The sequence below is a fragment of the Symphalangus syndactylus genome, chromosome 7, assembly GCF_028878055.3.
Source record: "Symphalangus syndactylus isolate Jambi chromosome 7, NHGRI_mSymSyn1-v2.1_pri, whole genome shotgun sequence".
Lineage (NCBI taxonomy): Eukaryota > Metazoa > Chordata > Mammalia > Primates > Hylobatidae > Symphalangus > Symphalangus syndactylus.
Genome location: NC_072429.2, coordinates 102,498,768 through 102,522,065, shown reverse-complemented (window position 1 = coordinate 102,522,065; position 23,298 = coordinate 102,498,768). Strand labels below are relative to the sequence as shown.

The window sequence follows — 23,298 nt, the reverse complement described above, 5'->3', positions numbered from 1 at the left end:
ACTTTTTAAAAATGTCAAAGTCATAGCAAGTTTTGACATTTTTAAATGTCAGCAAAGAAAAGATAACTTAAAATTATATGCTATGATTGAGTTCAGAAGTTGTTACTCTTGTCTTTGTACCCAGTTTAAGAGGCATGAAACAAAATTCTATTTTTATCTTTTTAAGAGAGGATGATTTTTTTATAGTCCACAAATCAATTTTGATAACCAATGTCAGATCAAAATGCATACAGCCCATTTTAATATACTTTTATATGCATACCATTATGAAATCAAATGATGAAATATTTTAACAGCTTTCAAATGGCAGAGTTTATATTTATTTTCTGTCTATATCAACCCTAATTAGCATAAAGCACTGTTCAACTATATACTGCCTTAGACCTCAACTGTATTTTCATCATCAAAATAAATAAAATAGCTTTTTACTTAAATGAAATAGCTTTTATTTAAGTTATCTTAATTCCCAAGCAGGATATATGATACATATGCCAATAATGTACTGATTTTCAGTATGAAGGCCAGTACAAAACTCCTTTCATTCATTTATTCAGAAATTTCTATTGATGATCATTTTTCATTCCATGTAGAACAGCTTACCAGTGAAAACGTTTTGGAAAGACACAAAAGAACAGATATACTGAAAAATAGAGGCAAGATACCGGGATACAGTTCATAGCATTTGAGTCCGTAACTCTAATTGTTTGTAAGGTCTATCTACATTCTTTTCCTGGGGTTCTGTCCTTTTAATTCTTCCTCCTTTTTTCTTATAATTCTTTCTCCTTTTTCCTTAAGCTTTTTTACTTATCTACTCATTCAGTCTTTCAACAACTATTTAATGAGCACCACTATGTATCAATTACTGTGTGAGGTGCTAGGAATACACTGATGAAAAAGACACACATGACTGTTGCATAATGAAATTTATTTAATTTGTTCAATTCTTCCCTTGCTTTTGTAGAGAAAATTTAAATGTCCTAGTGTTGAAAAGCATTGGTTTTAAAATGCCTTTTAAAATGTCAACACTTACTAATATAGTAAAGTTCTTCTGTTAATGATTTACTTTTTGATTGCACACACACACACACACACAACTTGGAACTGAAACTGACTAAAATTAAAAAGAACAGCTGTTTAATCTAAAGGAAAAGTCATGCTTCACAGCTAACTTATAAAATGCACTTTGCACATCTTTGTCATTGTTGGGTTTTCTTAAAATAATTTTACTAACTTTTGAAATTGATGTTGCTTCTTCAAAGGTTTATTTTTTTCTTTTTGCAAGGGTGTATTCTGTGACTACTAGCCCCCTAGTGGATAGCAAATGTCAACAAAAACTTTGCACAAGTTACACATTCATCAGTAAAAATGCATTTTCATTTTTAGCATCTTCCTGCTGAAATATTTATTGCAAATTTTTAAAATTACCAAATAATAAAATACAAAAATATTTATAAATTTACACTATATAATAAATGACAAAACCACTGGAGAAAAAACATCCAGACTACCTTCTGTACATTCTATGACAGGACTGTTCAACCTCTAAGTCCTACTCTAATTTATAATCTCCAACAACCTTATAGTCTCCCATCTCAAATGCCAAAGAATGGATCATGACTAAACTGACCAATACATCAAAAGGCAAATGGCACAGCAATGTCAAATACTTCTACCACCACCACCAAAGATCTTTCTATTACACTTCATTTTAGTAGTGGTACCTTCATCCTGTCCTTAAAAAAGAAATGTTAGCTGTCTTGTGTCTGAAAAGTTAGGGAAAAGATGGGTTATTGGTGATTATATTTCAGTTGAGAACTCTTCACCATACGTGCATCCCACACAGGATGAAATCATGGCAGCAGCAGTATGTAAGCACAAAATGGAGACCTTCCAAACTCACCCCAGCTTATTTTAATGCAACTCTTAATAAAATACTTCATATAAAATCCAGAACAAATGTCAATCTATGCAGAATGCTGGGACAGCATGTGTAAACTGGGACTGTCCTAGGCAAGCTGGCACATGTTGCAACTCTATTTATAGGTCACTTAAATGAAGGAAACTTGACAATAGTTCAAGTTTAATTCAGTTGAAAATAGAAATAGAGATTCTTTTTTTCACCTAAAAATTGAAATATTTAAGTTACATATTCCAAGAGAACAAACTGACTTCTATGCAGTAAAACCAATTATTATACTATGTTAAACATCCTTTTTAAGAGAGATACTTTGTCTTTCAGAGCTCATATCATATTCTTGAAAATAAAAAAGTCTATTAAGCATTGGCCATATAAGAACAGATCATTATTTGTCTTCAAGACTATTGATTAATCATCCTTTCAATAAAAGATAAAAATGCTACAGAAAAGACATCAGTCATGTTGAAGACATTTGTTATTTAATTATTACAGCTTGGCCGGGCGCGGTGGCTCACGCTTGTAATCCCAGCACTTTGGGAGGCCGAGGCGGGCGGATCACGAGGTCAGGAGATCGAGACCACAGTGAAACCCCGTCTCTACTAAAAGTACAAAAAAATTAGCCGGGCGTGGTGGCGGGCGCCTGTAGTCCCAGCTACTCGGAGAGGCTGAGGCAGGAGAATGGCGTGAACCCGGGAGGCGGAGCTTGCAGTGAGCCGAGATTGCGCCACTGCACTCCAGCCTGGGCGACAGAGCAAGACTCCGTCTCAAGGAAAAAAAACAACAAAAAAACAAAACAAAACAAAAAAAAAATTATTACAGCTTTCTCTCATTCATCATATGTACCAAGCATTTATTGAATGTGCATAATTCACAGAAAGTGGCACCAAAGACATAGCCATCTTTGTTGCCTTTTTGTTTTACCTGTATTCTAAAAAGTATAAGAAGAAATATCTAGGAATAAAGGTTATGAGATCATTTGCTTCCAGGTTATTAGATTCTTTTTTCTCCTAAGAAAAACATTGGTGATTTATTTTCTCTAGTTCCTTAGCTCTATAGTTTAACCTCTTTCTTAATCATACTTTGATTTCCTTTTACAAATTATTTCCCTTTACATCATTTTATCTTATTTCTCTCATGGTTATGCTATTTTTTCTTACCACATAGCTCAGATGACCACTTTGAATAAGAGTCATGGCAATCATGGTCATGATTTCATGAAAGCAGGCTACCTGGATAGTCCTTAAACCATATGTAATGCACACTTAGTAAATTCTAAATACCATTGATTTGGTGTTAGGTACACTATCAGCATTCTATAAATATAAGTATCTCTGAATTTACTGAAAAAAATCCATTATTGAAACATTGATTATAAAGAAAATTTCATTAATTTAGACCCGATTTCACAATAAGCCTTAAACATTTACTACTAACAAAATTTCAATGAAACCAGTGATTTTGAAATCTAGCAATTATGCACATAATTCTCCTTTATTTTTTACTAAATATAATTTACATGCAGTTAAAAGTATACAGATCTTAAATGTTACCACTATAGTAGCCATTGACAAATACATCACCCAGTAATCCATACCCCTATGAAGATACAGAAGGTTTTCATCACCCCAGAAAGTTCCCTCAAGGAAAACATTGTTATGATTTCTTTTCTATAGATTTGTTTTATCTCTTCTTGACCTTCATATAAATAGAATCATATCATATGTACTCTTTTGTGTCTAGCTTCTTCCATTCATCACGATGATTTTGAGATTTATCCATGTTTCTGTGGATAAAAATTGAATTATATCATATGTACTCTTTTGTGTCGAGCTTCTTCCATTCATCACAATGATTTTGAGATTCATCCATGTTTCTGTGCATGTAAACAGTTCCCTCACTTCATTGATAAGTAATACACTTATTTGAATATACTTGAATATACCATAGTTTGTTCATACATTCTCCTGTTGATGGACATATGGGAAGCTTCCATTTTGGAAATTCTATGAATGAGACTGCTATAAACGTTATCATACAAGTATTTTGTAGATATATTATTTCATCTCTCTTAAGTAAATACCTAGGAGTAGAACTGCTGTGTCATTGGGAAAGTATATATTTAATTTTATAAGAAACTGCCAAACACTTTTCTAATGTTTAGACGAGTTATTATTTATTTATTTATTGAGACAGTCTCAGTATAAGAAACTGCCAAACACTTTTCTAATGTTTAGATCATTTTAATATTTATTTATTTATGTATTGAGACAGCGTCTCACTCAGTCACCCAGGCTGGAGTGCAGTGGTGCAATCTCAGATCACTGCAACCTCTGCCTCCCGGGTTCAAGCAATTCTTGTGCCTCAGCCTCCTGAGTAGCTGGGATTACAGGCATGTGCCACCACGTCCAGCTAATTTTTTTATTTTTAGTAGAGACGGGGTTTCACCATATTGGCCAAGCTAGTCTCAAACTCTTCACCTCAACTGATCTGCCTGCCTCGGCCTCCCATGTTTATACCATTTTAGATGTTTTATACTTTCACTAACAAGACATTAGCAGTCAAATTCCTCTGAATTCTCACAAAAGTTAAGTGTTGTCAGGATTTTTGTTGTTTTAAATCGTAGCATTTCTAGTGGATATATCAAAGTATCTCCTTATAGTTTTGTTTTGTTTTTTCAGATGGAGTTTCGCTCTTGTCGCCCAGGCTGGAGTGCAATGGCGCCATCTCAGCTCACCGCAACCTCCACCTCCTGGGTTCAAGTGATTCTCTTGCCTCAGCCTTCCTGAGTAGCTGGGATTACAGGTATATACCACCACGACCAGATAATTTTGTATTTTTAGTAGAGATGGGGTTTCTCCATGTTGGTCAGGCTGGTCTCGAACTCCTGACCTCAGATGATCCTCCTGCCTCTGCCTTCCAAAGTGCTGGGATTACAGGCGTGAGCCACCACGCCCGGCACTTGATAGTCTTGATTTGCATTTCCCAAATAACTAAACACATAGGACACTTCTTTGTACTTACTAGCAATTCATATTTTTTTAATAAACAGCCTATTCCAATTTCTTACACTTTAGGGTTATTTTAAGTTAATGAATTTTAAGAGTGCTTTATATATCTTTTTAAGCAATATGGATTTTAAGCAATAAGCAAATATTTTCTCTTGAAATTTCTTGAAATACAACGTGGTTATACAGTTTCTTAATGGTGTCTCAATGAATAAAAGTTTTTATTTTGATGAAGTCTAATATGTTGTGGATTTTTTTTCATTTTATAGACTTAGTGCTTTCTGTCTTGTCTAAGAAATTATTGATTACCCTACAATTTGGAAGAAGTTCTCCTCTGGTTCCTCCTACAAGCTTTAAAGTTTTAGCCTAAACCAAGATCAAGTAATATTCTCCAATATTTTCTTCCAGAAGTTTTGTACTTTTAGGTTTTACATTTATCTCTATGATCCACTTTCAGTTAATTTTATACAGTAAAAAAAGTAGGCTTCAAACTTTTTTGCATATGGATATTCAGTTATTCCAACACCATTTGTTGAAAACACTATCCTTCCTCTACTGAACTGCCTTTGCCTCTCTGTCAAAAATTACTTGTCTATACGCGAATGGCTTTATATATAGACTCTCCATTCTGTTTCACTGATCTATTTGTCTTTATGCCAATGCCACAATGTTTTGATTACTGTAGACTTATAATGTGTTCAAATCAGGTAGTGTTAGGCCTCTAACTTCGTTCTTCCTAAAAGCTGTTTTGATTATTTCAAACATTTCTATTTTAATTTTAGAATCTATCTGTATATATAAATCAAATTGGGGAGAAATTACATCTTAACAATATTGAGTCGTATGATCTGTGTACACAGTTTATCTTTCCATTTATTCAGGCTTTCTTTTATTTCTTTCATCAGTGCTTCAGTGTTTTCAACATACGGACCTTGTGCATATTTTGTTAGATTTATATCTAAGTACTTCATTTTTTGGTGCTAGTATAAATGTATTTTGTATTTTTAATGGTCTTAAAGTTTTTTTTAATTTCCATTTATAAGTTTTTCCTTGCTACTATTTAGAAAGATAAATGGTTATCAGACATTGACTATGTTCTACAGCCTTACTCTAGTAACAATTTTATAAATCCCATTAATGTTCTATATAAATAATCATGTTCTCTGTGAATAAAGTGTTAGTTCTTTCTTTTCAATCTAGATGCCTTTTATTTTATTGTGCCTACTGCATAATAGTAAATCCAGGCACTATTATTCCATCTGTACTGGAAGCAGAAGTGTTAAGAACATATTTTGAATATTATTTTTATTTTTAAATAATCAATGTCACAGAGATATTTGGAAAGTCATAAGTACTAGATAATAAGGAAATGGTGATTACTAAACTGCTAAATATTCATCATATTGAACCTACCTTAAAACTTTACAGTTTAGATACAAGATAATTGTTTTATATTTTTATTACCCTTGGTATTTTCATTAAGAGTCATCATTTAAGCAGAAAAATGTAGAAACAAATACTACACTGAAATTCAATAAGTATCTGTTGAATGAATGAATTATAACAATGAATTATAATATGAATGAAGATAATCCTGCATTAATTTGTCATACAACTACCAGTTATAGGAGGAAAAAAATAGTGAAAGAGAATGCCTTCAAGTTTATCTCATGGCCGAGGAGCTTAAAATACTACACAATAAAGAATTTTAGAACTGGAAGTCTTCTCAGGATTTAGACTATCTTTTCCCGTTCCAGAGATGAGAAAACGGACACACAGAGAAAAAAATAAACATCTAGAAATGATGACACTATGAGGAAAAGGTGAGAACAGGGCCTAGGTTTTCTGACTTCTAGTTCTTTCTCATCTACTGCACAAACTATCCATATTTCTTACTTTTTAACTTCTCTAAATGTTGTAGAAACTGCTACAAATTAAATAGTAAAATTTTGCAAATAAACTTTCCTACATTTCACTAATTTTTAACTATGAAAATTATGAAGCATCCAACTATTAAATAACTTCAAATGTAAGAAATATCAACTAAATGTTTTTAAACAGTTTTACTTTAGTTTTCACTAATTTTATTTTCTTAACCAGAAAACCAGTTTTAAAATGTATTTCACAAGTTATTTTGAAATAAAAACATACTTGAAACTCAAAAATATTTTGCATCTAAGTTGATAAAGAATTGAAATTTTATGAGTATATGTTAAGTAAGTATTCGCCTACTCAACGCTAAGGTTTAGGGCCAACTTGATATTCATTCATTCAATAAATACTAATGGCCTATCTGTAAAACACTGTACCAAAACCTGTGAAAGAAATAACAAGTCATTTGAAAAGGTCAAAACTAATACATCATGTTATAGATTAAAGCTCCTTAAAAGAGTAACATACTTTTCTGTTTCAAATATAGTTATAAGTCCACAGAGAGTTAAATTAAGTTGAAATGAAGGTTCTCTTTCTGAAGCCTCTGGTTTTTGAATGGTATTGAAAAAACAAATTACTAATGCTTTAAACTGAAATTATATTCCTAGCATTACTTCCATTTCCCCGTCCAATTCAAATACTTCAGGAAAACCCATTCTGATAAGAACGAAGAAAGAGAGACAGAAAGAGAAGGATAGAAGCTGGGAGGAAGGGTGGGAGACAAAGGAACAAAAAAAGAAAATAGGTTTAACTGAAAAAATTTAAATGGTGACAAAAGAAAATGGGCAAAGGGAGAAATTTCTACAACACTAAGAGAACTACTCTCTAGAGCAGGGATTGGCAAACTTTTTCTGAAAAGATCAGAGAGCAAATATTTGCAGGGTTTTTTTTTGAGACAGAGTTTTGCTCTTGTTGCCCAGGCTGGAATGCAATGACACTATCTTGGCTCACTGCAACCTCCAGCTTCTAGATTCAAGTGATTCTCCTACCTCAGCCTCCCAAGTAGCTGAGATTATAGGCATGCACCATCACGCTCAGCTAATTTTTGTATTTTTCGTAAAGATGGGGTTTCACCATGTTGGCCATGCTGGTCTCGAACTCCTGACCTCAGGTGATCTGCCCTCCTCGGCTTCCCAAAGTGCTGGGATTACAGGCATGAGCCACTGCACCCGGATTATATTTGCAGTTTTGAGACCCATATGGTCTTTCACAACAACTCAACTATGGAATTGTAGCTGACAGCAGCCGTAGACAGTAAATAAATGAACAGGAGTGGCTGTGTTCCAAAAGAACTTTGTTTACAAAAACCAAGTGGCAAGTCAAATTTGGCCCAGGTTCATAGTTTGCTGATCCCTTGCTGTAGGGAAAAAAAATTCAAAGGACTCAATACTGGCTACAGATAAATGTCTAATTAACTACTGTATAATCTGCATTTTAAAATAAAAGAAATACTCTTTAAAGTATTTCCCAAATAAAAGTGTATGTAAACTATAATGAGCTCCATTTTCTAGGCATAACTACCAAATCTGATACTAAACTCTAACTTCTTTCCTGACTAAAAGTAAATTTTGTGAACAAAAGGAGCTATTGGTTGGGCATTTGTAAGGTTTGGAAAGAAGATATACAGTATGCTTTTAGTCATTAAGCATGAATTTATTAGTAATAGTAGCCAAAGCACCAGGCAAAAGAGAGAAGAATAAAAGGAACTACAACCTGTTGGCTCCCCACAATAGGTCAATTTCAATTGTTTATTCAGTCCAGTACTTGTGAGTGAAAGAGGCATCAAAGAATATAAGATTTTTATTTGTTTTCATTACCACCTTCTTCAAAGATTACAGACAGGCAACCGGGCACGGTGGCTCACGCCTGCAATCCCAACACTTTGGGAGGCCAAGGTGGGTGGATCATCTCAGGTCAGGAATATAAGACCAGCCTGGCCAACATAGTGAAACCCTGTCTCTACTAAAAATACAAAAAAATTAGCCAGGCATGGTGGTGGGTGCGTGTAATCCCACCTACTTGGAAGGCTGAGGCAGGAGAATCGCTTGAACCCGGGAGGCGGAGGTTGCAGTGAGCTGAGATCATGGCACTGCACTCCAGCCTGAGCAAAAAGAGACTTCTGTCTCAAAACAAAAACAAAAACAAAAAACAAAGATTACAGATAGGCTTTACCTTGTCTATGATGAATTAATTACTCATAAATTTATTGAATTTATTTTTAACACACATTAACTTCCTGATGAAATGCATTCCAAAACTTAATATTCTATTATGTGACCTAATGCTTTAGTATTTTGTTTTATTCTTCCTAACCCTGCCTCTCTAAGCTCCACAAAAAGCTATCTTATGTGGTTAATTTTTAAACAAATGGAGTCTATATTCCTATTATCCTTTTTTTTTTAGTCTGATATTATCGATTTGTTACTCAAAAAATCTTATTTCTGACTGGATTCAGACTTAGAAGTAGAAGCTTGCAGAGAAGAAAGTCTGCATTTCTTAGCAATTTGTTCCTGACGCTTCTGTTTAGCCTCCTTCATTCTCTTGGCCAAAAGTTAAGCATATTCTGCAGCCTCTTCCTAATTTTTCTTAGTATGCTGCTTCTCCGGAGCAATATGCCGCCATTTGTGCTGCAGGACACGTGGAGTATAATAAGACGCTGAATTTTGGGTGCTTTGGTCCTAGGTTTCTTACCTTCTTTGTTTAAAGGCTTTCTTACAACATACTGGTGGACATCATCTTCTTTAGAGAGATTGAAAAGTTTGTGGATTCTGCTAGCTCTTTTGGGCCCCAGGCGATGAGGCACCGTAGTATCAGTCAATCCAGGAATATACTTATCTCCTTTTTTTTACAATAACCAAGTTAGAAAGCTCCGATTGGCATCCACAATGCAACCACGAACTGATTTTCTCTTTCTTTCTCCAGTTTTCCTTGGTCTGTAACAGGAATGCCCCTTACTCATTAGCAGGCAGACACAGCCATGAATCAAGACACCCGCTTCATGGGGAACCATTGTTTGTCATTCCCACCACTGATTAGGACCACATAACCCTTACATTCTTCAACCAGAGCGTCAGCAGCAACTTCTGTGGCCATATCCTTCTCATAAAAAGTGCAGAGTTTGTGTTTATCGTCCACTTCAATGAGTTTCTGGCAGTCAGTGGCTGGAAGGAGATGTCCAGCTTCATCTTGAAGTAAGTGAATGCCTCCGAGGTACCACGAAAAAGAGCCCATTATTCATTTTATTTAGTCATTCATTCACTCATTTTTAAAAAACTCTATCTCCACTGGTTATCTATTTTTTTCATATACCTTGACCATTATAACTGCCATTTGGGGAACTTTCTTGATCTCTGAAGTCACTGTGTAGCAGATACTACCAGCAACCCAACCACGTTGCCTCATCATTCACCATTCCCTACATAACAAAATCTGCTGACTGTAAGTGTTTGTTACACTCTGCCTGAGTGTTTTCTCTAGCCAGTGAGTTTCAGAGAGTTAACAATTCCCAGGATCAGCCCTGGACCAACAATAAAGGAGAGTTGATAAATTAAATACTCCAACTTCCTTGTCCTCTACATAGGATAACTCTGAGGTCTTTCTACCCAGTCTCCCAGAAGAAGTCCCCACGAGATTAAGATGATTGTTTTCCCCAAAGACAGGGTTACATGTACTGTTCCCTTTTACTACTTTGCAAAAGAATTGATGCACTCATTGTTTTCTTTTTCTGTCAAGATCCAGCAATGTGTCGGAGTGGTGACTTTAGGCACCATCTAAAATGACTCCCAGTGGTCTTACTTGTTAGAACTGATACCCAAGAACTTACAATACTATATGTACAATTTAGATTTGTTTCTGCAGGAATGCATGACTTTGTGCTTGTTCAACACAGAAATGTACCTGCTACTTCTGGGCAACAGAAATAGTATAAACCAGGTTTAAATTTATCTTTATTCAAACAGAAAAATAAGGTGTAGAAAAGTAGGCCAGGCATGGTGGCCCACACCTGTAATCCCAGCACTTTGGGAGGCCGAGGTGGGCAGATCACGGGTCATGAGATCGAGACCATCCTAGCCAACGTGGTAAAACCCCGCCTCTACTAAAGTACTAAAAATTAGCCAAGCATGGTGGTGCACACTTGTAGTCCCAGCTACTCGGGAGGCTGAGGCAGGGGACGCTTGAACCGGGGAGGCAGGGATTGCAGTGAGCCAAGATCGTGCCACTGCACTCCAGCCTGGTGACAGAGCGAAACTCCATCTCAAAAAAAAAAAAAAAACACAAAGAAAAAGAAAAAGAATCTTCCCATCAAAATCCTTTATTCTGCTTCCAAAGGTAGGAAATATAAGTGCCCTATGCACTATTTTAAGTATCACACTTTGAACAAGAAGAAGCCCATGGAACTGAGCCAAAATAGTTAAAACAGAGTTAGCACATGGATATATCAAACTCATAAAATCCTTCACTATAAACCTGATGTCGGATCTGCATATACTTGCTTGAAAACCCACAACATCCTTTAGCCCAAGATAGAACCTTTGGAGATATTGTTAACCTTCCCCATTATCTTAACTCCCACTTCCAACTAGTCCCATCAATCCAACCTCTATAAAGTGTCTTATAGCCATCTCTTCTTCATTCCCATTAGTCCAATGCCAGTCTGTCTTTCCTTTGACAAAAACTTCTAAGTTCCCTGTTTTATTTCACTTCTTTATGCTGGAAAATCTATCTGACAACCTAACACTCCCACATCAAATCTAAGATAGTTCAAACCTATGATAGGTCAAGTCCTGAACATCACATACAGTATTTATGTAAAACATGAATGTTTACATTACTTAGACAACTCACCATTGCCTAAACATTTCATGTATTGTTATCTCTGTTTGGAATGAAGACTAAAAGTAATACATTTGCCTAAAGATTAAACAAAATGTTTACCTGTCTGAAGCTATGTCACTGGCAATGTGATGCTTCACGCCTGACCCATTTTTAATAGAATCCTGTCTTGTGAGCCCATGAGATCGACTTTTCTCCACTGCAGGTACAGATAAGTCACCTGAGGGTCCTTGGAACTGGGTCTGCTCATGTAGTTTTGGTTTCTTCTCCTGAGGTGCCTCCTCATTTCTTAGCCCTCGAAGAACCTTTTGATCAGGTTGCCATGGTGTATTAGATCCACTATTATAAAACCATGCTCCTGATTTAGTGAGGATTTCTTGTTGTTTTCGGCACAAATTACATACCCACATAACCTGCACATGAAGACATAGGGGGAAAAATTAGTGTTCCCAAAAGTTAAAAACAAACAAAAAGAGACAAAAATTCAAGCAAACAAAAAATTACGTGGTTATCCTTCTGAAGTTAAAATATAATCCTAATTAACTGCTACTGTAAATTAAATATATGCTTTCTTTTAATTTTTCTGAATAATTCTAACGAAATAGTCAACATTTATTGACCACAGAGATAGCAAACTAGAGTCCTAAATTGCTGATTGTTCATTTGTATTACTTAATTAGTTTTATTTAAATTACAGGTATTGTGTAATACACAGAAAATAGATTTTGAAGCTAGACAGCTGGGTTTAAATACCAACTCCAAAATTAGAAACTTTGCAACTTTCAACAAGGAACTGAATCTTCATATCTATAAAACTTAGTTTCCTTAAAGATAAAATAGGGAAATAAAGATGATAATTTCCCTGTATTTTGAGGTTGAATATTAGAAATAATTTATTTAAAATATCTAGAATATTACTTGTTATAAAGAAAATTAGCTGTTAGTATCAGGTTAACATTCTATCAGCAATTATATTCTTAAGGGGGCTTTTATTTTTTTCAAGTAGCACCTAATGGCTAAAATAAAGTTACAAGCTTTGTTGATCCTCTATAAAAAAACCAATTAATTGCTAATAATGTATACTAATGCATTTGATGTTTTCATTGTGGCAAAAGACACAACAAAAAATTTGCCATTTTAACCATTTTTAATTGTACACCTCAGTAGCAGTAAGTATATTCACATTGTGAAACAGATCTTCAAAATTTTTCTTGCAAGATTGAAACTCTATACCCACTAAACAGCAACAGCCCTTTTCCTCTCCTCCAACCTCAGCACAACTATTCTATACTCAATTTTTAAACAGATATATTTTTCAGATTCAAGAAATCTAAACATATTGTAATTAATATCTCTGTGGCCAGAAAGCCCTTCACCCTTTTCTGAAAAATCCTTTTCAATTAATCATTTAAAAAGTCATATTATCATAAAATAACCGTTCATAATTCAAGTGTGTGAGTGCTAATGTTTTGTTCATGTCAAATACTTACTCTTACAGAGCTCTCCAGGTTGCTAAACATTTTCTCACATAAAATAAATTACAACAGTATAGATAATCACAGTAAAAGGTTCAATATAGTGTTTTCAACTGACACAAAAATGTTTTTGTAAAATATCATGTAGATTTTTTACCTTATTGCCCATTATTCCAGTTCATAGTTTGTACAGATCTTATCACACAACATTGTACTTGCTCATTTTTATTATTTTGTTCTTTCGTTGAATTGTATGTACATTTCTTTTCTCCCCAATTAAATTTGAAGCTTATTGAAGGCAGGAACTACATCTTCTACTAGCATAATAAAACCTTATAAATTATAGAATAGTAAGATATAATAAATGTTTGCTAAGTTTAGGTTGTTTAAAATTCTTCTGGGGGAATATGGTAATAATATATTAGATATTATTAAGCCAAGATGTATGTTCATTAATTTCCTAAAGAATTAGTCATAATATCAATATATGTACGTATTTTATTTTTATAAGTATTTTGATGTGAAAACACCATTATCTCACTGACATTAAAAAGAATATGCCTCAGTTCAAATTTCTTTTGCTATAATTGGTTTGAATAGACATGAAATATATCTAACCCATCAAGTCTCAAAAACGAACATTTGAGCCAGCATCTCAGCCCTTTGATGCCATCTTGTGACAAACACAGGTACTGCAGATCTCTTTTAAAAAGCCACGCAAAACAGACCATAAAATAATGTAAAAATAAATGAAGTTTGAATTTTAACTTTACTGTTTTAAACAAGTTGTTATTTATGCTTCAGTGATAATCTATTCTAGATGATTATAAGATACAAATTTATCTGAATTAGGTCACACTCAGAGTACTAAAGAAGAGCATCCTTTCGTGTCTGGTAATTAACAACAGAAATGAGAGCTTGTGAGACAGACAATTATCCAATCACTATCATCTGCAGAAACAGCATTTGCTGCTTTTTAACAGTTGAAAAATAAAATTTTTCACAAGGTAAGCAGGTTACTTAGTGTATTTTAGAGCAGAGCTTCTCAAAGAATATCCCTGGGAGAATAGCATCAGTATCACCAGAAGTGCTGATTCCCAGGTCCCACCCCAGACTTACTGAATAGGAAACTCTGGGGCAGTGCCCAGCAATATTTTTTCCCCAAACCCTCCAGGTAATTCTGATGTTTGCTAACATTTGAGAACCACCGGTCTATGGCAGAGATTCCTAGTTCAATATATTAAATGGGTTACAAGTATGCTCCTCAGACTGGCTAAGACCAAAGGAGTTCATATTCAGCCTTGTCAGTTTACCTTAGTGTGAACTGCTGACTGTACAAGTAGTATTGTTTCTGTGGAGCCCAAAATGAGAAAAAGAATTGGAAACACTATCAAGCTTAATTTTCCCCATCCGTTAATATCTAGTGAATATTAATATAAGACAGATGAGCATAAGGTATGAAGGATGATGTCTGATTCCTATTAAAGACTCTCCTTGTGTTAATATCCTTCTCACATTGCCTGGGCTGTGCACACCGCTTGCTCCTTTTCTGACTAGATCATTTGTTCCTTCCTAAATCACTAGCTCCTATATCCTTCCCTTCCTCCCTTCCTCCCTCCCTTATTCTATATCCCTCCTTCCCTTATCCTATATCCCTCCCTTTCTCCCTTCCTTATTTCCTTCCTCTCTCCCTTCCTTTCTTCCTTCTTCTTTTTTTTTTTCCTTGAAACAGGTCTTACTTTGTCACCCAGGCTGGAGTTCAGTGGCACAATCTCAGTTCACCATAGCCTCAACCTCCCAAGTTAAAATGATTCTCCTGCCTCAGTCCCTCAAGTAGCTGGGAGTATGGGCATGTGCCACCACGCCAGCTAATTTTTGTATTTTTGTAGAGATGGGGTTTCACTATGTTGCCCAGGCTGGTCTTGAATGCCTGAGTTCAAGCAATCTGCCCACTTCAGCCTTCCAAAGTGCTAGGATTATAGGTGTGAGCCGCCATGCCTCCTAGTATTTTCTTATTCATATATTGACACCCTAGTTACCTTTCTTTTCTTCTTCTACCATCTCCTCCTACTCTTGGATTAATAGTTTATTAATCCTTTAAGCTCAGGAGTTCCAAATCTACCCACATCAAGTACTGTCATGTGCTGCATAACAATAGTTCAGTCAACAAAAGACCACATATAGAAGGGTGTTTCCCTAATATTATAATACCGTATTTTTACCATGCCATTTTTCCAGTATTATAATACCATATTTTTACCACGCCTTTTCTATATTTAAATATGTTCAGATACATAAACAGTTTTCATTATGTTACTACTGCCTACAATATTTAATACAGTAACATGTTGTACAGGTTTGTAGCCTAGGAGCCACAGACTATACCATCTAGCCTAGGTGTGTAGAAGGCTATACCATCTAGATTTGTTTAAGTACACTCCATGATGTTAGCATGACAAATTGCCTAATGATGCACTTCTCGGACTGCATCCCCACTGTTAGCAACACAATTGTAGTACAGAAAAACTGATACTTTCACTTGTACCCCTTTACACAGATAGCAGCTTAGCTTATAAATTGGCGACGGTATTGAACTACCTCTCACAAACACAGAGGTAGTTCAATACCTCTCAGAAATACATATATGTTGTGAAATGATTTTTCATTAATTGGCTATGAAATGATTAATAGCTATTAGAGATAAATTCTGTGTCCATGGAATGAAATTTATCTAATTTGGCAATAAAGTCACAGGCCTTTTGCTAATAGTTCTATTAGCAAAATAGTTAATAGAACTAATAGTTATATTAACCACATAAGGAATGCCGTCTAAAATATGTTAGAAATATATATGCCTATAAATCTCCCTGGTTAGAGACTATTAACTGACTCTCGTAATTACCAAAAACATCGAGAACCTGAGAATACAAAACATACAGCGTTCAAAATTATAAATTATTATTACCTTCAGTCCTAAATATGCCAAAATTTTAAAAATAATATAGAAATATTAAGAGATGGAATAATCTCTAATGACCGAAATTTTTCACTTACTACCATATGTTTTATTCCATAAACATTCTTAGTAGGGTTGAAAGGAAGGGAAAAAAACTAAGGAAAATACAAGTATCTTTTTTAAACCACAAAAATAATAACCATAACAGCTGCAATGAATGGTAAAAGAAAGCAAAAAAAAAAAAACACAAACTTACATTAGGTATATACAACAATTGAGAGCAATCTAAAGGTCTGCAAAATACTATGATTTTCTTCTGAACAGGGACAAAAAAATAGAGTAATTCAAAAAAGGGAGGGATTATAGGTTAAAGACTTACACTAACGAGACCACAGGCCAAGCTCCTATGATCCAGCTAACTGCACAGAAAAAGGAATTCACTAGACTCTACCTCTAACCATTGCCAATCTGCTTATAAATATGTGTGCATTTGTCAGAGAGGAAATAAGGTAAAAGAGTATAAATTGATCAAGTAACCATTACATAAATAGAAAATTGTGAAAGATTCTGGCTAGCTATTCAACACCTTATTTCCTTTCCTCTTAGAAAACTACATTTTCCATGTTATCATGGGCAACCATGACCATACAATTATATTCTACCAATGGATTATAAGTGGAATGGGTGTGCCATTTTCATAAACTTTTAAAAATTCTCATGTGCTATCTTCATGCTGTTCAGCCAAGACCTTGGAGATAAGGAAGCCACAGGAAAAAAAGGAGCCTGGGAACCTGAATAATCACTAGGAGGAGAGCACTCAGCTGATCAGCTCACCAGTGTGGACTTCACATAGGTGAAAACTAAACTTCTACTAAGTTGAGCTTTAAAGATTTTTTGAGTTTATCTTCAATAATTGATGGCATTATCTTGATTAATTCACAGTCTTTTTAAAGTACATGCTTATTCAATGTGTATTACTAGCACAATCTTGTATGTGAAGAACAATACATTACTAGGGCATGAATATGAAAGAGCTTCGGTGTTGTTCACTAACTCATGAAAACAAATTGTGTGCTTTCTCCCTAACTCCACATTCCATGAAGTAATGTGGGTTAGCTTGAAATCAGCTGTGGTGGATGTATTTAGACTAAATAAATTGGAAAATGCCAAGTCAGAGATTTTTCTAAAAGAAAGCTGGTTGTTAGCACGTACGAACACACCAGTGACTATAACATATTCACTACATTCTACTAAAATAATAATATTACATTTAGTTTAGTAGATAAACTTAGATGAAACTAATTTGCCATAAAAATTAATTGAAATCACAAAATTCCAATTTATTTATAGATGGGCAAGTAAATATTCACACCAATTCATTATTTATTTACTTATACAATATTTACTAAATGGCTACTATATGCCAAATGCTATGCTAAGAGCTGGTGAATAAAGCTCAACAAATATACATTTTGCTACAGAGTATAAAGTGTAGTAGGGAGACAATAAGCAAACAAATAATTGCACAAATATTGTTATAATTATGATAAATGCTACAAAAGGAACGCAGTCCCACCATAGATCTTTCCCTCTGGCCTGCATTGTGTTTGGAAAAAAACAAGGATGCAGAGATCTGCAAGAAGTCTGGAAATCCAGAGGCTCAACCAGAGCATTACCCTAAAGCATTCCCATGATCAGATCCATGGTGTCTGTGTCTCTAAAAAGGCAGAATTCAAGGGTAGCCTGAGCTACTAAACTACAAGCCCTCACCCAGCACTGCCACGGTGGATTTTAAAAGTAGACACATTGGCTCATATCCCAGGTTAATATTTTCTAACAGGATTCCTTAGGCAATTAAGAGATATAGTCATCTGTAAATACTAAGATTCTGGATTACAAAACAAAAATCAGAAATTTTCTTCATCTGATGCCCCTGATACAAGCAGCAAGACTCCCAGATTTACCATGAACTGTAATCACAGCATTTCTAGCAATAGTCACACTTACAGGCTGAAGCAGGAAAGTCTGATGGGTCTTCATTAAATCTCTCAGGAGGCAACAGCACATCCTCCTGAGAGCTTTAACCTTAAGCATTTCCCAGTCTTAGCTGTTACAAACTCTTCTATGTTGGCTATCGTTGTGGCTTTGAAAAATTTACTCACAAAGAAAGGTAGCTTATTTATTTCTCTATTTTTGATCTGATTTTTCTCAACAGCACACTTGCCAGATTCTTCTTTAAAGCTACTCAGTAAATTGTAGTCTAACAAATAATAGCTCCTTTGGACAAATTCTCTATTTCTGATATTTCTGCTCCTTTTTTGGCTGCTCTCCAAGAAAGTATTCAGGTGTTCTGTGAGGCTTATGCTGCCACACAACCTGCAGCTCATCCAATCGATAGTCTGATTCTTCTCAACTTACACAGACTTGTACTTCTCAACAAACCTGATCTCACTTCGGTTCCCACCAGCACTGCCAAACTCTTAGTCCCTGAATGATCCTCTATTCCACTATGGCAAAAGCTGTCTATTCTGCTGCTTCTTCTGCAAAGCCATCTCATCCCTCACTATAGATAGGTGTCATGTCTGGGACATGTAGTTATGCTCATGCCACACTAGAACAAAGGACAGTTCTGGAAGTCAAGGCTGGCCTTTTCTTGGCCTTTTTTTTTTTTTTTTTTTTTGAGATGGAGTCTCGCTCTGTCGCCCAGGCTGGAGTGCAGTGGTGCAATCTCTGCTCACTGCAAGCTCCGCCTCCCAGGTTCATGCCATTCTCCTGCCTCAGCCTCCCGAGCAACAGGGACTACAGGCGCCCACCACCACGCCCGGCTAATTTTTTGTATTTTTAGTAGAGACGGGGTTTCACCGTGTTAGCCAGGATGGTCTCGATCTCCTGACCTTGTGATCTGCCCACCTTGGCCTCCCAAAGTGCTGGGATGACAGGCGTGAGCCACCGCACCTGGCCTTCTTGGCCTTTCTTAATCATGATGCACTGCCAAGTTCATTCTGAAGTATCTATGCCCCTGATGGATGCTAGGGCATCCCAAGGGTGATTCCCTTCCATGGATCTCAAATAATAATAAAAGATGCCCTTCAATTTAACAAAAATGCGTCCTCGTCCTGAGTCAAAGCCTGGAAAGAAGAGACTGGAACATACCTCTAATCATCTACTGGCATCACCTGTCTTCTTTCTCCTCCCCTACAATGTAGAAGAATAGAAGAAGCAAGCTTTTCCTTGACTGTTCTTTTCTGTATACCTAACACTTTCCCCAAATACCCTCAGGCTTGAAGTAATGAGCTTCAGTCTTCCCATTTCATCGATTTCATCCATTAAGCCATCCATTGCCGTAATGGCAAAGGAGAAAAAAGATGCCAGCTTGCTGATAAAAGAATCTAAGTAGGAAGGCAATTATAATACACGCATTACACTGTGTTTTGAACATTGTCAGCTATGTTCAGAGATTAATATCTGCCTAAGAACAAAGTATGGACCAGATACACCTCGAGAAAGAGAAGTCCTGGTAGCTTCTGGTTTCTGGTAAAATGGCTGATTTCCCAGCTTTAGGCGGGAGTTGTGGGGTGGAAGGAGGAAGTCTGAAGAAGATGGAAAAGGAAGCCTGGGCTGATACTTAAAGAATGTTAAAAGTGGCCAAGTGTGGTGGTTCACGCCATAATCCCAGCACTTTGGGAGGCCGAGGTGGAAGGATCATGAGGTCAAGAGATTGAGACCATCCTGGCCAACATGGTGAAACCCCATTTCTACTAAAATTACAAAAATTAGCTGGGCGTGGTGGCACTTGCCTATAGTCTCAGCTACTCAGGAGGCTGAGGCAGGAGAATTGCTTGAACCTGCGAGGGAGAGGTTGCAGTGAGTCGAGATAGTGCCACTGCACTCCAGCCTGGCAACAGAGTGAGACTCTGTCTCAAAAAAAAAAAAAAAAAAAAAGTTAAAAGTGCAAGTTTTGAATATAGCAAAATCAACCGATAATAGCTCTCAAAAGAAACAGCACAACAGATCAAAGGTAGAAGGGCTTGGAGTAAATATCAGAAACTAGAAAACAGATGGTTTAGCAAGTCATAAGGAAAAAAGCATGGGACTGCTGAAAACAGAAACTGCTGCTAAGGTTGAACTTTAACACACTATTTAAAGCATGTTAGTATTAAGCTATTTCCCTTGAAAAGAAACAGATGGCAGTATCAGAATTATTGAGGGATTCATTCAGTATGTGGGTATGCTCCAAAGAAATAGCAAATGAAACTCAAACAAATTAGAGAACTGAGATGGATAAAATTGCTAAGTATTAATTTCTGTAAACTTACAATAAATAACTGGTTAAATCAGAAAACTGAAACAATCAGATAATTAAGTAGAAATTTTAACAGCTTCATAATTAGTATGATGAGTACATGTTCCAAGTTTTGACAATTTTAAATGCCAAATATTAATTAAAAGACAGGAAATGATAATAAAAACAAGCTGAAAATACAATCATACATTACGCCATGAAGTTTGTCTTACTAAAAATTTTAGATATCTACATTATTATTTATCAAAACAAAATACAAAATTGCAAAGAAATGCAATGTAACTTGCGCTTAAAGCCTCAGATAAATTATAATTAAAATTATAGTGAGTTTTACCACTTTGCCTAAATTTAAACTTTTTCCCAAACTCTATTTTTATCTCTACTTATGTAAGTCATTTGTTTTATGCCATGATATAAATCTAAACTTTTAATCTTTTTTCTGCTAAAAGCAGACATGTCTTTCAATAGAAAGACTGTTGTTTCTACACGCAGAATTTTAATTTATAAATGAATAAATAAAAATAAAAAAGAAATGAAAAGAAATTAGCAGAGCTAAAGCCTCAGGCCTACTATGTCCCCAGCCAAAAAGCAGGTACCAGTGAATAAGAGCACAGGTCTTGTGGTTTAACAGAACTAGAAATGCTGCACGTGAAATGAGAAACTGAAATTCATGTTCACGTCTTCATTAATAAAAAAAAGCTGAAAAAAATGCTGTGAAAATCTTCTCAATCTACAGCTTCCTAGAAGCTGTAGGCTTGGGCAAGTGGGACATACTTGTAACTCTGACACTGAACAAAGCCTCCACAGACTTGGTTTGTATATATTAATTTATAAGATCATTAATGTAAAATATCACTAATATATTAATTTGCAATATCACTCAATACCAAGATTGAGGCAAGACCACAGCTCATTAATGAATATCTGGTTCTGAATTGGAGATCCCAGAGACTGCATGAAGGCAATCATGAAATTATTAATAAGGAAGAAGTAAGTTCAGAGGAAAGAGGAAGGAAGAAAGAGAAGAAGAGAGAGAAAGACAGGAGGTCCTAGATGGTTTCACAGTTGACTTCTCCCAAACACTGAAGGAATAGCTATCTAAAACTTATTCAAAATATTATAGAAGGGGGAAAAACAGAAACTTCCATGACTCAAATTACAAATTACCCCAAACTGGTGGCTTAAAACAACAAGAAATGTATTCCCTCACAGCTCTGGGACCAGAAGTCCAATTTCAGTATCACCTGACCAAAATCAAGATGTCAACAGGGCCACGATCCTTCAGAAGGCTCTAGGGAAAACCAGTTTCTTGTCTCCTCTGGCAATCAGCATCTGGTGAGTATCACCATACCTTGGCTTGTGGCCACTTCAATCCAATATTCAAGAACAGCATCTTTGAACTCTCTCTGTTAAATCTTCACATCGCCTTCTCCTCTGTTTTTGTGCACAGATACATATGCACTGATGATACAAGGGATTGCATTTAGGGCCAACCTGCATAATCTCCCTATCTCAAGATCATTACTTTATCACATCTGCATCTTTTTCGAGGAAACGGAAGAGTTGGGGGCCATATAAGATAACATTCATAGGTTTAAGGAATTAAGACATGGTTATCTTTAAAGGGGCCATTTTTCTGCCTACCATAGACAAAATTAAAGTAAAATTATAGCCCAATAGCACAAGTGGAAATGAATGCACACGTCTTAAAAATGTGAACCAAATCCTTAATTTTATACAGCAAATACATATGAGAAAGAAATGAACAAAGATGAACCTACCATGACAAAGGGGAGATTATACCAAAGATGCAAGAATAGTTTAATTCATCAAATTAATCAAATTCATCAAATTAATTAAAATAGAAATAAAATGACCTTATCAATACATACAGAAAAACCATTCAGCATTCATAAAATGCAAGATTCATTTGTGTGAAAACAATATAAAATCTAGGAAACTAAATATTATAAAAATTAGCAATGCTTTAACCTAATAAAGGATATCTACAAAAACTCTATATCCTATTTTATATTTAAGAATCAAACGTAAGAGCGTTCCTTTTAAAGTAAGAAATGAGCTAAGGCTAAGGATTCCCAGTATCATCACCTCTGTTCTACACTGTATTGGAGACGCTAGCCAAGTAAATCTCTCCTGAATATCTCTCTCTGTCTCTCTCTCTCTCTCTCTCTCTCACACACACACACACACACACAAGAAAGGATGAAATAAAACTGTCCTTATTTGAACACTATTTGATTGACAATGCCACTTGATTATGATAGAAAATCCAAAAATCTACAGCCAAAATATTGAATAGTAACAGAGCTCAGTAAGTTTCCTGGATCAAATCATGATTAAGCAAAATAAACAGCATTTCTATACACCACCCAGAACCAATTACAAAACATTAAATAAAATTTTTAAAGATGTCTGTTATAAAGAAAAATAACAGGCTGGGCACAATGGCTATGCCTATAGTCCTAGCACTTTGGAAGGCTGAGTGGGCAGACTGCTTGTGCTCAGGAGTTCGAGACCAGCCTGGGCAACATGGTAAAACCCTGTCTCTATAAAAAATTAAAAAATTAGCTGGGCATAGTGGCATGGCCCACCCCAGCTACTTGGGGGGCTGAGACAGGAGGATCACTTGAGCCCAGCAGGTCGAGGCTGCAGTGAGCCAAGATGTGTCACTGCACTCCAGCCTGGGTGACAAAGTGAGACCTGTCTTAAGAAAAAACAAAAAACAAAGAAAGAAAAAAAAGAAAGAAAAGAAAATAATATACAAGAGTCCTGCAAAAAAAAAAAAAAAAACTCTCCCAAGGATCCATTCCAAGATGGCCGACTAGAAATGGCTCCAGTGTGCAGCTCCCAGTAGG

General features: G+C 35.6%; 1 protein-coding gene and 1 pseudogene across 33 annotated transcripts in view; both read right to left on the bottom strand.

Annotated features, from left to right (window-relative positions):
- Nucleotides 1-23,298, bottom strand: part of RIMS2 (regulating synaptic membrane exocytosis 2) — a 775,242-nt gene that overhangs the window by 497,584 nt on the left and 254,360 nt on the right. For 32 of the 33 annotated variants that reach the window (XM_055286971.2, XM_055286974.2, XM_055286975.2 and 29 more), the window contains one exon: nt 11,791-12,101. In XM_055286971.2, the coding sequence (XP_055142946.1) occupies nt 11,791-12,101 (311 nt within the window). Of the gene's footprint in view, nt 1-2,289; nt 3,702-11,790; nt 12,102-23,298 lie in introns of those variants that run through there. The other variant, XM_063642912.1, reaches the window with a different exon arrangement.
- Nucleotides 5,918-10,040, bottom strand: LOC129486704 (small ribosomal subunit protein eS6-like; annotated as a pseudogene).